The sequence below is a fragment of the Folsomia candida genome, unplaced genomic scaffold (genome assembly GCF_002217175.1).
Source record: "Folsomia candida strain VU population unplaced genomic scaffold, ASM221717v1 Fcan01_Sc028, whole genome shotgun sequence".
Classification (NCBI taxonomy): Eukaryota; Metazoa; Arthropoda; class Collembola; order Entomobryomorpha; family Isotomidae; genus Folsomia; species Folsomia candida.
In genome coordinates, this window is record NW_019091220.1 from 973,202 (window position 1) to 989,757 (window position 16,556).

At 38.4% G+C, this 16,556-nt stretch overlaps 2 protein-coding genes across 6 annotated transcripts in view; one reads left to right on the top strand and one right to left on the bottom strand.

Annotated features, from left to right (window-relative positions):
* LOC110859976 (protein eva-1) overlaps positions 1–16,556 on the bottom strand; it is a 63,716-nt gene that overhangs the window by 34,295 nt on the left and 12,865 nt on the right. The gene's annotated exons all lie outside the window — the stretch shown is intronic.
* Positions 14,484–15,730, top strand: LOC110859856 (RNA-binding protein FUS). The gene is made up of 4 exons (XM_022108868.2): positions 14,484–14,638; positions 14,719–14,995; positions 15,067–15,330; positions 15,396–15,730. Exons 1-4 carry the CDS (start codon positions 14,588–14,590, stop codon positions 15,635–15,637), a joined length of 834 nt encoding a protein of 277 aa, XP_021964560.1. The 5' UTR covers positions 14,484–14,587; the 3' UTR covers positions 15,638–15,730.

The window sequence follows — 16,556 nt, forward strand, 5'->3', positions numbered from 1 at the left end:
TCAACTTCAACTGGGTTTATCTCCGCTGTAAATCTAGATCCGAATTTGAACGCGAAGTGAGTGAGTGAGTGAGTGGCAGTAGAAAATTCAAGAGGCCATAAGAAAAGGAATTCTTAATGTTAATGTGCGTTCTGTGTTTCAATAAGAGGGCTAATGTCAAAGTGAGTCTGGAGGAAAGAGTTGGTTGGTTGGCTGCATCGTTGTTGGTAATTGTAAATGCTAATGTCCCTTCCGAAATGCATTGCTCTTTTGAATAAGTGTTGTCTAGCGTAAAGTGTTGTGCAGTGTGTTTTAAATTTCCGAATGTGTTATCTTAACTCTAAAATCGCTAAATCTTAAACCCTCTCTGCCCACTCTGGACAAGGTTAACTTTTCTCCTTCTTGGTAAAGTGTTTGCACAGTTAAGAAGAAGATAAGGTGGTGGTGGTGGAAGTGGAGGGACTTGTGCGGTTGGTGTAGGCAGATGATAAAACACACTGCAGAGAGTATGTGTCAACCAAGTAAAGAATCCAAGACAGAAAGACAAACAACGCAATTCCTCCTTTGAAGCGGCTTCTTCTTGAGTAAATGACTTAAATGCAAGGCGGAAACAGGGAAACGCATTTGGAAACAAAGGAAAGACAATTAGAATTTAAATAGAAAGAGAGAGAGAGAGCGATTAGAGAATGTAAATTCAGAGAAGTAAGATAGCAGAGGAGATGTTGTCTCGTAATGCCGTTGAGTAAGACCTCGTTGTATAAACTGTCTATGGATCTCACTCTATTTCAATAGGACGAGTTTCAAACTTATTTAGGACCACCAATGAATATTTGGCAAAATAAGTAAAGGATACGTAAACGACGTCTCGTGACGTGCTTTTCTTGCTACCAAATCAACCCGTTATATAACGTGTGTATATAATGCATGCAAAAAACTATATGTCTCTGTCCAGCTCAAACTATCGGGTTTAATACCCCCCAGACTTCGGCTGAGCTTTTGCCCGTCAATCATGCCGAAAATTACGATTTTGACACTTTTGGCGTAATTAGTAGCGCGTATTAGCACGAAGGCAACGTAATGATGGAGTGTATATATATTATTACTTACATATAAGCTAATAATATGTATCCCCATGTTGAAAATAGTGTAATGTTATAGCGTTACGAAATCCTATTATGATCCAGCTTCTGTTTCATGTGAAAGTATGGAGAGAAACAATGCTTTCATTATGCGCGTGACTTGATAGATTGATATTTTCAATGAGGGCTCTTATACATCAAGTAAGTCGCCTGTTCACTCACGAGAGGAGTCAACGACTATGCGAAATCTGGTAAATTTCAAGATCTCCAGCATAAATTCTATCCCTTGTCTGATGAATATGAGGCACGTGTCTTTTCGTGATGCATAATTTATCTCTACTCCTCATTATTAAACCATAATCTTAAACCGCATGCACAGCTAGAATTATGTACATGCTTTCCAGTATATTAAATAAAGCTGGGTCACTTGAGTATAATAACTCGCAGAATTATAAATAACTTGAAAAATAAGCCTACATATATAAATAAGCCTGTAACTATACAACATCCATATCAAGGACGTACTATGTCAATAACCATCCCGCCACGTGTGCGAAGAACAATGAAGTGAAAGCACTACTACCACCACATAAAAAAATCTCAAGGAAAGCGGAAGTTTGCGAAAAAAACTCATCCTCTGATTCATTTTTGCAACTAGGAGGATTGGGAGTACTACTAACCCCTCCACCCATTTTAACTCGGCTTCCTTACAAAGAAAAGGCACTGTATTCATACCCTCGTACCGAGAAAAAGCCTTTGTTTGCCAAATAAAGAAGGAAACAACCTTCTTCTTCTCCACATTATTTTGTTATGATTCCGATCCCACCTTCGCCATCAAACCTTATTTCTTCTTTTCTTCCTACTTAAGTATATGGTTTATGTTTTCCTTTTACTCCACTCCCACCACCGCCGCCATCACATCACATAATCTCACAAAGCATCCGCTATCCGCAATTTTTTGCTTGGAAATCCTCGCTTGTTGTTGGTCCTTCTTAAATGCTATGATACTCTGACAGTGGCCTGTCCTTCTGCTGCTACAGGAGTAGCGTATATGCGAAGGGAGCTTTTCTAAACTTTTTGTGAATTTATTTCCTCTCTTCATACTCGCAAAGAAGTCTTCTTATGCAAAAACTTTGGTTATCAAAGAGATAGTTTTTTTCATCTCGGACTTTTTTTATATTCCTGAAGCAAAAGCAAAAGTGTGGGAGTGAAAACACCAACTGCCGGAAGAGGACGACCTAGTTTACTGCTTGTTGGGTTTGGGTGCATGGTTAGGTTTGAGTAAGATGAGAATGTGCCTTTCACCAGAATAAATATGTATCAGTTCACTGCGTGCATGTTGAATGGTACGACATGAAATCAGATGACAGAAAGTTGGCCAACTTTATAGTAAAACGCTACCAGTTTTCCATCCATTAAATGTGCATATTCTTTAAAGGGGATGATTATTCGGAATGAAATCGTAATATGGTGAAGGTTTATGGATTTTGGTGGTGAGAGAGGAGGATGTGGGCTGACTAAACGTTTGTCAGTTGTACGACTACTGCTTGTATTTCATACCAGAATGAAATGAAATAGTAGACATGAAACTATTCAAAAATAAAAAAAAGTTTGATGGAATAAATGCTGATTGCCGGGCTGGATTTATTTTGATATCTATTCATTTCTTGGGGAAATCTGCATAAGCTTGTCTCAATGGAAGATAAGATACTTGCGACAGAATTGGATTGGAGTCCTTCGCACAACGAGGCTGAGATTTCAAAAGTACAAAACTCATCCCAAAACCAAACCAAACTCGGGCACAACTTTCTCCTGCGAAGCCGCCGACCAAGAATGAAAACTGGGAACAATATATAGTCGTAGCAATAATAATGACACACGAATTCAGGGGAAGGATGAGACTATTTCAGTAGTTCACTTCTAACTCGCGTTTGTCAAGAAAATAGAAGAAAACTCTAAACTAAACTTGCATCCAGCCATTTCTCTTTTATTCCACTGTGAGGTGAAAGTGAAAGAAAATCCGAGTTTTTTTTTCTTCTCAACAACAGCTTGAGATGAGATTTACCCGACGCACCTTAACTCTAAAATATAGAGAGAAGAGCCAGGGTCGCGACAATACCTCACAAGTCGCATAGCACACAATGCCATCAGCAGTAAAGAATATTGGGACAATGTCACATCAAATCTGAGCAGCAGCATCATTCCGCACCAGACTTTCTCCCAGACTGACACTGCACCATCACCACCACCGCCACGGCCACAACTCTATCCCGTCTGTCAAGGACGGCGAAATTGTCGTCGTCATCTTCCCCTTTACTTTACCTAACTCGCAATATTCCGCAAAACAGCTGTGGTTTATCTGTCCCGTAAAGAGTTTTCTTTGATGATTTGGTCATTCAGGATGGGTCTTAGAATGCGGCAAACGAGGGAGAGAGTGAGCATCAAATATTTCTATACTTATTATTTCCTATATGTACTTATTTCTTCTGGGCGGACAGACTGCAGATATGTTTGAAAGGTCGTTGAAAGATGCAGCAATTGAAGAATGTGATGTCTTTCCTACTCCGTCGTCTGGGGTGTGATCCAGCCTTGAAGAGGATGTCGTAACACCATATCCATATATATAAATTTTGACGAAAATGCTCTCCCACGGAAGCCGGGTGAGTGACTTTGTCGCTGGAGAAAGTGAAATTCTACACAAAAATGGGAAATATGTCTACCTACCCACATCACATCCATCCCCCACCCCTTTCATACCGCTTCCCATTCATCACGCCACAATTGTCCGCAATTCCTCTCTAGAGTTTTTGTAATTTTACTCTAAATCCTCAAAACAAGGTTTCCCTCCCTGGACATTTCTCTGGCAAAAGTGAGGAAGAGTTGGTTGTTTCGTTCCTTGATGAAAAGCCTACGACGGGACAACAAGCAACCTTTATTTCTCAATGTCTTTCTCTCCGCCAGGAAGATGATGAAGAACCATTTGATCAAAAATATGAAGGATAAGCGCCCATCAAGTAATTGAACTTTGTAACCTTTGCCACATTACGTTACATACACACTACATTTCCAAGAATGAGACTTGTTCATGTAGAAGAAAAGGGTACACACTCTTCAATCTCAACTTAACTAAAATAAAAAGTAGCAAAGGCAGCGACCACTCCCAGAAGAAATTTACTTTCACTTTTGACTTTATTGTTATGACTGCTCCACGTCACTTTAACCTCTCCACCCACCAAGCAGAGAACCACCACGGAGCTGAGGAGATAGAAATACTCGTCGTGTAATCTTGGACATTTGTCACCATCAAAATCAAGCATCTCTTCTTCTTCTCTCCGTTTGTTTGTTTGTTATGTTGTTGTGGATGGAACGTCGCGACGTTACGTTACGTGGCGTTACGGACACACACATGCTCATACGACGAGTGAGTGAGTGACTTTTGTCAGAGGAAACCAAAGCATTACGCTTTTATGATTTCTACTGGGGACAATAAACCTCTAAACTGTTTACGTCCGAGATTTAATAGTTTGATCTTGATCTCCACTTTATTTTCTGTAAACTGAATCCAAGACGGGAGATGGAGATTTGGGCACGAAATTCGACAATAAAAAGTATTAAATCTTATGTATACTCTTACTTACTACTAAACATTGTATATTATTACGTACATAATGTTAATGTGACCTTGTATAAAAAATTGTTCATAATTTCTTCCCCTAAATGAGTGTAAAAATGGATAAATTTTATTTTTCTTTGGGATCAAACAATAGTGAGTAAGCAGAGTAATAAGTATTTTATGTTGCACAAGATTTAGTTGGAGATTAATTGCATTGATAACACTCTCCTGCGAGTCGTCCATTTCAATTCCCCCAAGGGTTGGTTAAAAGTAGTTAATAGCATTTCCTGGCTCCCCGTCTCCACTAAACTCTCGCTTTTTCAGTGCATTTTCACGTACAAGTAAGGCGAGTTTTCATATTCCCGTGAGATACTGATCCTCGCACGACTTACACGTCCTTCTTTCGTATTAAGAAATGTTTTCCATTATGAAGTTGCAGGGGAGAAAAAATGTCTTAAAGATTTTCGCGTTTCTCGAGAAGTTACGCAGTCTCATCAATTCGGATGGATTTTCGAATCTGGGGTAGCCCAGAAAACAAAGTGAATATTCGTTAATGACAAAACGATGAGGTTGTTAGGTTCACTTTTACGTATTGAATGAAGCAAAAGCCTCCATCCTCGTTAGGATTTTGTTGGAACACCAGATGAGAAAAAAATGAGCTTTTTATATCAAACCCATACTCACGAATTGGCATTGATCCTTCTTAATGCCTTGGTAAACATTGGGTTCTTTCTCTTCTTCTTCCGTTTTCTCCAGTGAAATGAATTGATCCCACCGACCGAACCAACCGCCACCACAAACACTGCATGGATATTATATAAGTAGGCGTTCGTTCGAAACTGTGACCGAGGGCGAGGAAGAAACTGGTTGAAATATTCCAATGGAATCTAGCAAAACCAATACAATCTCGAACTATCTGTCCCACGGATTGTTTACTTTGTTCGCCAAGGAACAAAGGGTGTTCACCATCGACTATCAACCACAACAGGGAGAGCAATATAACACCGTCACTTGTACAGATTCCATGCTATGTGATCACAATCGGTCTCACTCAACTGCTACACACACACACAATCGTTACGGAACAATGCCGAAAATACGGTCAAGTGAAGGATGCAACTTGAGACATCAAATCACCACCCTTTGTAACTCGAACAGATAAAACCCACAATCAAATCTATTTCTTTATTGTCAAAAGATTGAGTGGTATCATTCATTCACTATCAACCAATTCATTGTCGTCCTTATGATTTGTTGTTAACTTTGAGGTTGGACTTTTCAAATTGTTGTGTAATATTAATTAAAAGTAGAATTGGTCGTTTTGCTGGTCGGGTGAAAATTGATCTTTTCATCATACATGATGTAACGTTTACATAAATGCGTATTGATGTAGGATAAGTTGAGATTAATTATCCTGTTTTTCAAATTCTGACAATTTTGTTTCTTCTTCTACGTATTCAAATTGTATCGCCTTTTGATCTTTTGGTTATTATAGATTTTCCTGTTTACACCGGGCCAAGTAGAAGAAAGTAAGTATCACAACAATTTTTTTATGTATGAATACACCCTGTTACTTAACAATCTCGTAAACAAAAACAGTCTTTTTGCGGTCGGTGGAGCAAAACAGGGTTAGAGGCATGATCTCTAGACGATCGCAGACAGTAATTTAATCCCGTATCAAATATCGACTGGCTGGCTCGCTGAATCATCATCCTCCTGTTCTTTCAGGGGGGAAGGAAAGCCTCGCTTTTTTCCCTTATCAAATGGCAACTTTGTGTGGAAAAAAGAATCGCAGATTTTGCAAACCGCGTGGCACCATGAACTGATCCTGGGGGTCAGATCCGTATATGATGTGGACGTGAGTGAGAGAGACCAGTGTCTGCTACGTACAGTAACAATGTGGCAGTTTCCCATCAAATGTTGTGTCTCGAAGACCTTGCCAAATCGTGTAGAACAGAAGAAACGTTTGTCTAAGTCAACTTGGAATTGGATAAGTTTATTTTGCTCGAACTTGTCCATTATATTATGTCGGCTTTTTTTCCTCATGGCTGAATGTTCACGATAAATATGTGTTTCTCTTTTTTCCCGTATGCACAATCACAATTTTCCTTAAAATTAGTCATACGTTAAGTATCGCTGCAACTGAGTTGAACTAGTTTGACATCAATTTAGAATGACGTAGTTCCTCTACTAACACACACAACAAGCCGTGCTAAAAGTTGTAACTTATCGCATCGAACGTGCGACGTGTCAAACACACCCAAAATCCGTGAGGTTTGGTTTTCTTGTCAAATATTGGTTCTCTCTCGAGGGATGTTTTGATTTTAGAACCTTAGATATTGGTTCTTAAGTAAATCTACATCCATCCACACAGCCTCGAGCAGATTGTGTTTGTTGAGGTATGAGAAGACGAGTTAAGGAGATGAAGATGCAAATCTTGGAGCTATTACTTACTTTGCCCCAGTAAAACTCAAAGCTTCATCATCTCTGAGAATTCGCTCTCTCTCTGGAACAAGTGACTCTTCAACCGTATCTCATTTCCATACGGTACGGTGAATAAGGCGAGGATCATGTAGAAAGGGGGATGAGTTATTAACTCTAGAAAACAAAGAGTTGGTTTGGTCCGTGGGTACAGAGTTCACTTGATTTTGAACCGTATATAAATACTTCTAAGGATCCCTTTGATCCTTTCGATCGCTTAATGGCTTGTTGATACAAGTCGTTTGAAGAAGGCGAGTATATAGATTTTTGTACACGAAGTAATGGAAACTAAACAGTACAATTTTTCATTATCAGTGGATCCGTATGTGCGTAGATAGTTACGTAAGGGGCGCGATATTATCTTGTTAGTTTGTTGTAAAAGATGCTTAAATCTAAAATTTTATCGTGTGTATACAGATGCAGATATACGGGAAAATACGGAAAATTGCTTAAGCAACACGGATGGCAAAGGCAACAATAAGTTTCCGGATACAGCCCATTTACATGGCTTTATCTCCACAAATCCACTCCGCCTCCGCAAGGAATTGAAGGACTGCTTCCTTCCTGGAGTCTCACTTTACTCATCCGTTTACAAGGATATACACCGAACTTTGTGCATTCCAAAGTTGTCTCAAGTGTGGAGTTTTGGTTTTTAATTTCAATCTCTTGTGTGGATTCTGAGGGGATGTCGATGCACGTTCAACTTCAAGTGTCAGACAAACAAATAAAATAAAGCCATATCTCAAGAATTAAGGCACTGGCGCCCGTCAGTCATTGATATTAAATGGATGTACGTATGAATGTATGACTGGAAGTGAGCATAGATCTGAATTTATGGATGGTGGTTATAAACATTTATTAGATTACTGCATATTCCACTTGCTTTTAAGAGTTTCAACATGTTCGCCTTATTTCCAATGTTTATTTACTAATGCTTGTTTTATGATGTTTTGATACCATTATTTCCGACGAAAAGAAAAACATCTAATGACATGTAATACTCCCTCAGTTACCATTCTTTCAAGTATTGAATACCGGTTTTGATACAATAATGAAATACAATCCGATCATGCAAATCTGCAACTTAACCTGTTTATCTACTTTGTTGACATCAATGACATATTCACAATTTAAGGATCATTAAAACTTGAAATAATGTCAGACAAGTATCGTTTTTGATAAGAAGGAAGAAAAGTATTTTATTAAATCGGGATTCATGAATGACAGCAGCATTTTGTACATTATTATTTCCTTTTAATAATAATAAGCATAATGATATTTGCTTTCTCAATCTTTTTAAATTGAAGGAAACGAAACTCTAGAAATCGGTCGCTTTTACATTATTCACAAAACATCAGTATTCCAGAGAAATCAGTAGCAGACCCTATTTTGACATCATTAGTTTGTATATAAATATATCTAACTAGCACAAAACCATTGTTCTCCAAGATATTACAAAATGCAACTATCTATACCTCCCCAGTCGAAGGAGACGACTGTACTTGTTAGATTACAGCATTTCGAATTACACTTAATCCACCACGAAATTAGAGTCTGTTTACCTTTTGTACCTCGTCATTATTATGTAAGCAAGCATTCAAGCCAATCGAGGACACCACGCATTAAAAGGAAATATCAAATATCGAAATAAGCAAACTCACCGAGCCACCCACTGACTGGTTTAGTTTATAAATTTAACCCATTCATCTGCCCGGGCTTTGTCCGAATTACGGTGGAACAAGACGGGCATAATTTAAGGCTTTCTATTAAAGTGAAAGCACCAACAAGGTGCCTGCCTGTTTGTGTGTGCACACACAAAACAAGTACAATCAGCAAGTCCGAATTTGCATAAATTTTATCAGAAATCGCAAGCACATGCATGACTAACAAGAATCAGAAGTGTGTAGCGCTTCCATCCTGAAATCCCTACAAACCTTGGTAAGTATGCATACGTTTACAAACACACACCGCACCGTGCCCAAGCGGATAAGAACATTTGCCAAAATAGTAAATATTTATAATTACAATGCATGGGAATCCACTTCTTTCTGCTGGTGGTGGGAAGCTTTCATGTAAATATGCTTGTTGATATTCCTCGTGTGCAATTTCTGCCAGGGCAGCGAAAATGAGAATGCTCTCCAACAAATGAAAGTTGTTAATTACTAGTTGTGTACCCGAAGAAATCACGAATATATTGCGATTTTCCCTTACTCGTGTGACCACTGTGCTTTCAGAATAATAATAATAATGGTCAAACTGTTGCACAAAATGTTGTTCTTTGCGTATATGAAATATTTGTACTGCTGCTGAACCTTGTTTGTAAATATGTTATGTATTTATGTAGGTGGGCACCATGCAGCAATAACAAAGAAGTAAAGTCTTGCAAAGTTATGAGAGCCTAAAAACCCGTCCAGCAAACCAAACCAACAATTAATCCTCCCTTCTAAACTTGGAAATTAAAATAGTTTTCGGGAGAAATTTACATTTCCATCTAATCAGAGTTGAATAATTAATTTCAAGCGTTTTTCCCCAACAACTTGAAGACTATTTACTACTCCTCGTTCGTATCGGTCCTTCATTTATACATAGTACTGTAGCAATCTGTCATCTATCTTTTTACCCTGCCTCCCACTGGTGGGATTCATATTTCGAGTGACAAAGTCTTATTTCACCACCACGACTCCCAACTTTATTTAGAAAGCAGATGCAGACAAAATCTCAAATCTCGTCACTCTGTCTGACACTATTGGAAAACTTTGTGGCAACAATAATAGTTACGTAGCTACTAAATAATATGTGACTGACTACACACAATGCTCCACGTAATGTAATCAAATGGTGTAGCTGAAAACACAATATTTCTTTAGTCAGTCGTCTCAAATTTCTCATTTACTCGAGCAAGAATGCCCTTGCAGTAAGTTCTCAACTATTTTGACTGTGATCTTAAGTTGTCTTTCTACAGATCGTTTATATTATCATAAACACCATATTGTCCTTAAAAGAAGGGGGAACAGAGGAAGGAGAGAGCATGATGCTGACATATTTTATACTTCTGTCACTCAGCCCTAGTTATCTCTCGCCCGGCTCAATTTCAACCCACTCATCTCTTTTCCTTTTCTCTTGTCAAAACTTTAAATCTCTTAATTAATGACATTTTAAAGTATTCATACCCCAAACAAAACGATGCCGTGATGAACACGCGGTGCATATTCGTCACCAAACCAAACCACATTTAATATTTGTACCATTTCGAAATATGCGTCTGAATCATGGGAGCAGAGCAGGAATAAAGCGTCTTTTTGTGTCAATGAAGTCTGCTTCTTCTCTCGAGTGTGCATAGGGATAAATTAGGAAAAATTTAATAATTTATGTGTGACCATGCCTCATTACGGATGATACCACGGACCGACATGAAAGACGCCGGCGGATTAAATGCTTATAAATAAATGTGATTCTCCCACTTTATGAATGAGAACATATGTTGTCGTAAAGTTATACGTGTCGCATTTTGTACATATTAAATACAACCTGGAATGGTACCTTCTTTCCCACCAACCATAAAAACCACGAGACGCTGCTTTTAATTTCACGCCAGAAATTCCCACCATCATCATGAGCATGCATTTTACTTTTGCTTAAGAAGTACCTTATTCGCTTCCTCTCCAGCTTAAATTATAAATGAGACGACGAATTCACTTTTGGGCTAGAGGAACGAAACATGTGTGAGAATTCTGAAGTGTAACAAGTCCGCTGGAGAAAATTCCCCATTTCTTCAACCTTGCTCATACCACGGCATGTAAATTACTCATTAAGAACATGAAAGCGGATAAAATTGCTTATTTTCAAGTGTCCCGAGCACTGCGAGACAAGTTGCACAATCCACTCATGAAGTAAGTAGACGCGCACTTGAGATGACAATTATGTACGAAAGGGAAGGATGCATATAACGGTTTAGAAGGTCTTCTCGTGCACATAGGTATGTCTACGAAATAGTCGAGAGGAGGAAGCTCGTTGGGTTAAAAGACGGATAAATTACCTCCTTTCATAAATTCTTTAAGAGGGAAAATTCCTTCCGTTTTTTCCATTAGCATTTCATTACCAAACATGAACGAGTTTAATGAGAATGTAAGAGCTGATAATGGGCAACGATTTTGGCCACTTATGTATATGCGACTATGCTCGTTTAAAACGTAATTTACACAGTTTTGTCGGCAGTGCAGGAGAGAAATGTCTTTCTATATTTGACTGTAATCGCTTTAGAAGAAGAAGAAATTTGTTTTTTCCTCAAATTGAATTTCCACTCTAATTTGGACATGCAGTGAGCATATCCGGCATTAGCAAATGCGTGTTGATTTTACTAAAGTCAACAATTTCTCTATCATCCGAGGTGTATTACCTTTTTGAAATTTTATTTATCTAAAAAAATTATAAGGTGTCAAACAATGAATCATTCAATAATGCATATCTCATCCTCTGCCCTTGAAACTGGCATATTAATCCATGTAAAGAGCACCCATTAACTATGCATTTTATGCACGATCATCCACTTACACTCCTCCTAATCCAAATAATATTCATCCTTCTGGGATAAACTTTTGTGCAAAATTAGTTTAGTTCGAGCCATAACTGTCCATTTGGGCGCAATAAAATCACAACCAATGACCAAAACTGGCATTCTTTGGAAGAGAATTATCCCTCGTTTGAATCGGACTTTCGATTACTGTAAGTCTCCCAGACGAGAGTTTTACTGCTTGACTGCCCCCAAAATTGTGTGTGTGTGTGGTTGTGAGCCCTATTTACTTCTGAGTTGAGATGGATGAGAAACTTCTCAATTTTTGTTGTTGTTGAAGGGTATTTTAGTCAAAGTAAACAACACATTAGCTCAGCTCGATATGCTTCATTTTTTACTTTTATGGAACCTAATCCCAGATTCACAGTCTGGCATCGCACCACAACTTGCTCGTCGGTCGCAACATCTTTAGCCATCACTTGCCTCCTGACTGAATGAGAAGAGAACGAGTCGTTTGTAAATATGCCAAGAGAGAAGGACTTAAGGGAAATGTGCCGTCTGTTTATTTCTCCTTTTGCTTGCGAGACATCCTGCCTATGATGGGCTATATCGGATTCGGAACATGTATGGATGTACATATAAGCCGATAAGATTTGGGGGAAAAGTTACTATCACTACTGTTGCTTATTATCCCTTTGTACGATTTATGTAACCGTCTTATTTCTTACTTGTGTATGTAACTTTATAAAGCACATAAGAATGCATAAGAACACGATTCAGATTTCTTTTACAAAAGTATGATGAAATTTCTTAAACGCTTTTCTGCTGTTTTTTAGCTAACGAATCGGTCCTAATTGAACAGTATTTTATAACGAGATTATGTAACTTATTTTCGCATGAGCTCATCAGCAATTTTTGCATGCTTGTTTTTTACCATAAAACTTGTGGTGAGTGAAAGTGGTGAAAATTAACTTTCTTTTCCCACAATTTGCAGTAATTTGCACACATGATGCGACGTATTTAGATGTTAGGACCTCCTAACAGCTCCAGACAACTCGGTCCAATGAATTCATTATTCATGTGTGAGGAACCTCACGTTGGCTTTTCCCATGAAGATGATGATGCGTTGGGGAAAGTAGTCTCGGGTTGGGTTCTTCTTGGTCCTCGCTTTTCATAAGTGGGGCAAAAACACTTTCTCCATTCAGTGCATTTACAAAATTATGTCTTTGCTTGCGAAAAGAAATACGTACACACACGCAGAGAGATCTATACAAACCCGGTTCAGCCAAAATCCGGGTTACTCGTGGTGCAACTTCTCTATATGTACATACATAAATGAAGTGGTGTTTAAAAGGAAATTGCCTCCAGTGTGGAGAACATTATTATCATGCCATCAAACGAGCCATATAGTAGGAGCAAATGATACGTATGAATTTACTACGTGCGATACATACCACCACAACTTATATGAAGGATATGTGTGAGTTTATGAAAATTCTCTCACTTTCTCGAGGAAAAGCTGGATGTAAATTGGCCAGGGTGTGGATTATGCAAGGATATATGTAGCTAAGGCCAGAAGAAGACTGGGTTCACAGTTACGCAGCTCAAGATTAAACGATGTGTACATTATACGCAAAGTTCTTCGTCTCTTGGTGTAAAAATGGTTCATTCCATGAAACGAGGTGAATATGACTCTTGCAGAGTCGAGGAGTTGGTTATGTATAGTTTGGGTGGCCCGTAAGATATGCAAAGTGTGAGGGCAATGCGTCAGAGGCCTTACAAGAGGTTTGCTCACAGCCGGGCCCTTCGTAATCTATTTAATAAAATTGCAAGGAGACTCAAGATTTTGATTTTTGTCAAGTTAATCGAAACAATTAACTTCAAATCTGTAGTTAATTGTTTCGATTAATAAACAATTGGAGTACTTTTTGAATGCTTGAATAAAATAAAATTAAGGCTAAGCTAGTGTCATTTAGCTCAAAACACAGAATTAAAATATATAGTAAGGCCTGATTTTTGGAAAATGCCTAGGGCCGGACCGTGCAAGTTTGGCCACTGGTGAACATATTAAGTGGCCTAGTGTTTGTGATGGCTCAGTATTTCAGAAAATTAGTCTTCTCATAATCACGATGCAAAAATGACATTATCTATTCCGCTTTTTACGACAATCTTACTTGACATGGTTGTGCTCCCTCCGGAAGTCGGTGTCGAAGTGATATTCCTGTACATATTATTATACGATGTCCTATAGGTTTTTACGATGAGTTGCACATGATGCATTCTTCATAATAAAAAAGGATATAACAAAAATCGTTATGAAATTGTAAAAAAGCAAGAGAGAAGGCCGCTTGGTAGTGAAAAATGCTCGTAAATTACTATGCAGCTCGATCTCTTTTCTTTCCACATCTGCGATGAATATAACAATAGCCGAGACCTTGTAAATATAATTGAACTTGAAATTCGAAACAGAAATTAATTACAATATCAATCATATCATAATAATTTGCAATATTTTATATAAATAAATTGGGTAACTAGCATGTGTCAACCACATTCTCCTTTGTTGCGAATTGCAAAATTTAAATCTGAATCAAAATTATTGCGCGTTATAGTTATCTTCCAAAGTACTGACCCAACTCTATCTATTCTCCAACAATTGCATGGCCTATATTTTTCGGGACTTTGATATAGTATAAATATCGGGATTTGCACCTATTTACAATTGTAAATCAAAAGTTTTGCATGACTATTCTTTCATTATAAGAAATAACACCAAGGTTGAATAAAATTAGGTAAAACATATGTGCACCCCACGCTCCATGTTAAGTAAGTATATTGTGGGGCACGCGTATAAATACGAAAATTTTCACCACAAATCTATCATCAACGATTCATCTTCACCCAAATTGATAGAACTTCATAATCATGAAGGTGATCCTTTTGGTATCCTTGGCCTTTGCCGCAGTCTCTTCAGAGGTAAAAAAAATCCACAAATTTTCCTCCAAAAATATTATATTGTTCCTATTTCTGACATATTATAAAAATTATTTTAACAGGGAATTAAGCCTCTGAAACCTGTCAAGCCACAAACTCGAGCTTCTGCTTTCACCTACAACGCCGGAGTGACTGCAGCCTATCCCCCACAAACCGGACTCATCTACAACGCCGGTACCTTCGTCAAGTATGTGGCCGGTACTACGGTTTACTATCCATACAACACCCTCGTCAACTTTCTTGAAGACTCACAATTCTACGTGAAGGAAGGCCCCGTCTCTGTCGTTGCCGGGACCAACATCACCTTCGGACAAGGAACTCAAGTTGCTTTCCCTCCAGGTACATATAAAAAACCGAGAAAGTCTTCTTAAGGTTTCATTTTTATTAACCTACTTATCCCTCCCATGCAGGTACTGGTGTCAAGTACGTCAACAACTATTCGGAGGCCAAGTATCTTCAGTTCAATGGAAATACACACACCATCGTCCAATACCCGAACCAGACCCCGGCCCAATATTACTGCAGCAACTGCGACTTGAGGCTTTTCCAGGCTTCGACCAACCCCCTCGTCTACTACAATCCGGGTGGGTCCACCCCATTCGGAGCTTCTGCAATGCCCGTGGAGACTGACGTCAGGCCCGTTGCGACTGCCAGGACTTACGGATATTATGGAGGTCAGTAGTGCTAATCAATCAATGCATTTGTTGAGCTTCCAGTTACTTATCGAATATTTATGTAGGTGGATGTGGGTACTCCTACTGCTCTGGATACTCGTACGGAGGTTATCCCCAGACCACGTACTACAACTACAACACTGGGTACTCGAGCACGTGCTACCAGACCGGGTACAACAGCTACTCCTACGGTGGGGGTGGTGGGGGTGGATACTCCATGGCGGGAGGTTCATGCTACGGTGGAGGAGCCTATTATGGATCTTACGGGGGTGGGGGCGGTGGTGGTGGTGGATACTATGGAAAGTAATTCCACTCATCATTTCATTATCGGCTTGTTGATTTATTCCGAGCTTGTGAAAATATTAAAAATTTGAAATGACGAAAAGTTTTTTGAATTCTATATTTGACCTCATTTAATTTCACTTTCTCTTGTTCAACAAATGTAAAAATTGTGTGTGCTTTGTTGAACAAGTTGAACTCATAACATTACATGCATGCATACGTAGTCTGGAATACATTTGGTTTCACTTTGTAATTTGATTCTTTAAATCCTTCGCCAAATATGTTGCAGCATCAAAAGTTTTTTACACTTCACTCAACATACAAATGTCCGCTACGCAGCAATCTAATTAAAAGTTCTCACATTACTTGTTCACAGGATGAGATAGACAATTAAAAGTGAACTCATTGGACAATTTTACGAGTGGGCACTTTCACTCGGAATCGTATGAAATGTGTGTCCTCCTGAGTACGTACATACTTACGATTAGTTGACGTAAAAGCTCATTTTTTGGGAAAAAGTCAAAATGTTTTTGACAAACTTCAATGGACCTAAATTTTACAAAAATAAATTTACCTAAATTTTTGACTCCCTAATTTTGTTGGGTAATCTTTACGCTAATATATAATCTCAAAATTACTGAAATTTTAGAGAATCTAGTTACGCGATCCTCACAAAAAAGGAGATTTCTCACTTCTCTCAAGTGCCATGTCACCTATTCAGCTCGATAAAGTGAAAACTAGAAAAAACAACTAACAAGTATTATTGCGTAAAACTTTTTATCAAGTTTTCACAGCAAAAGAAACACTATTCGTACAAAACTTTCAAGTGTATCTCTTTACGTAATAAAAGGATAATATAATTAACGTAAGAAATAATAATAATTAAGGGCGTCCACTACGCCCTTTGAAGTATTTGTTACGAATGAATAAACGAATTTAATGAT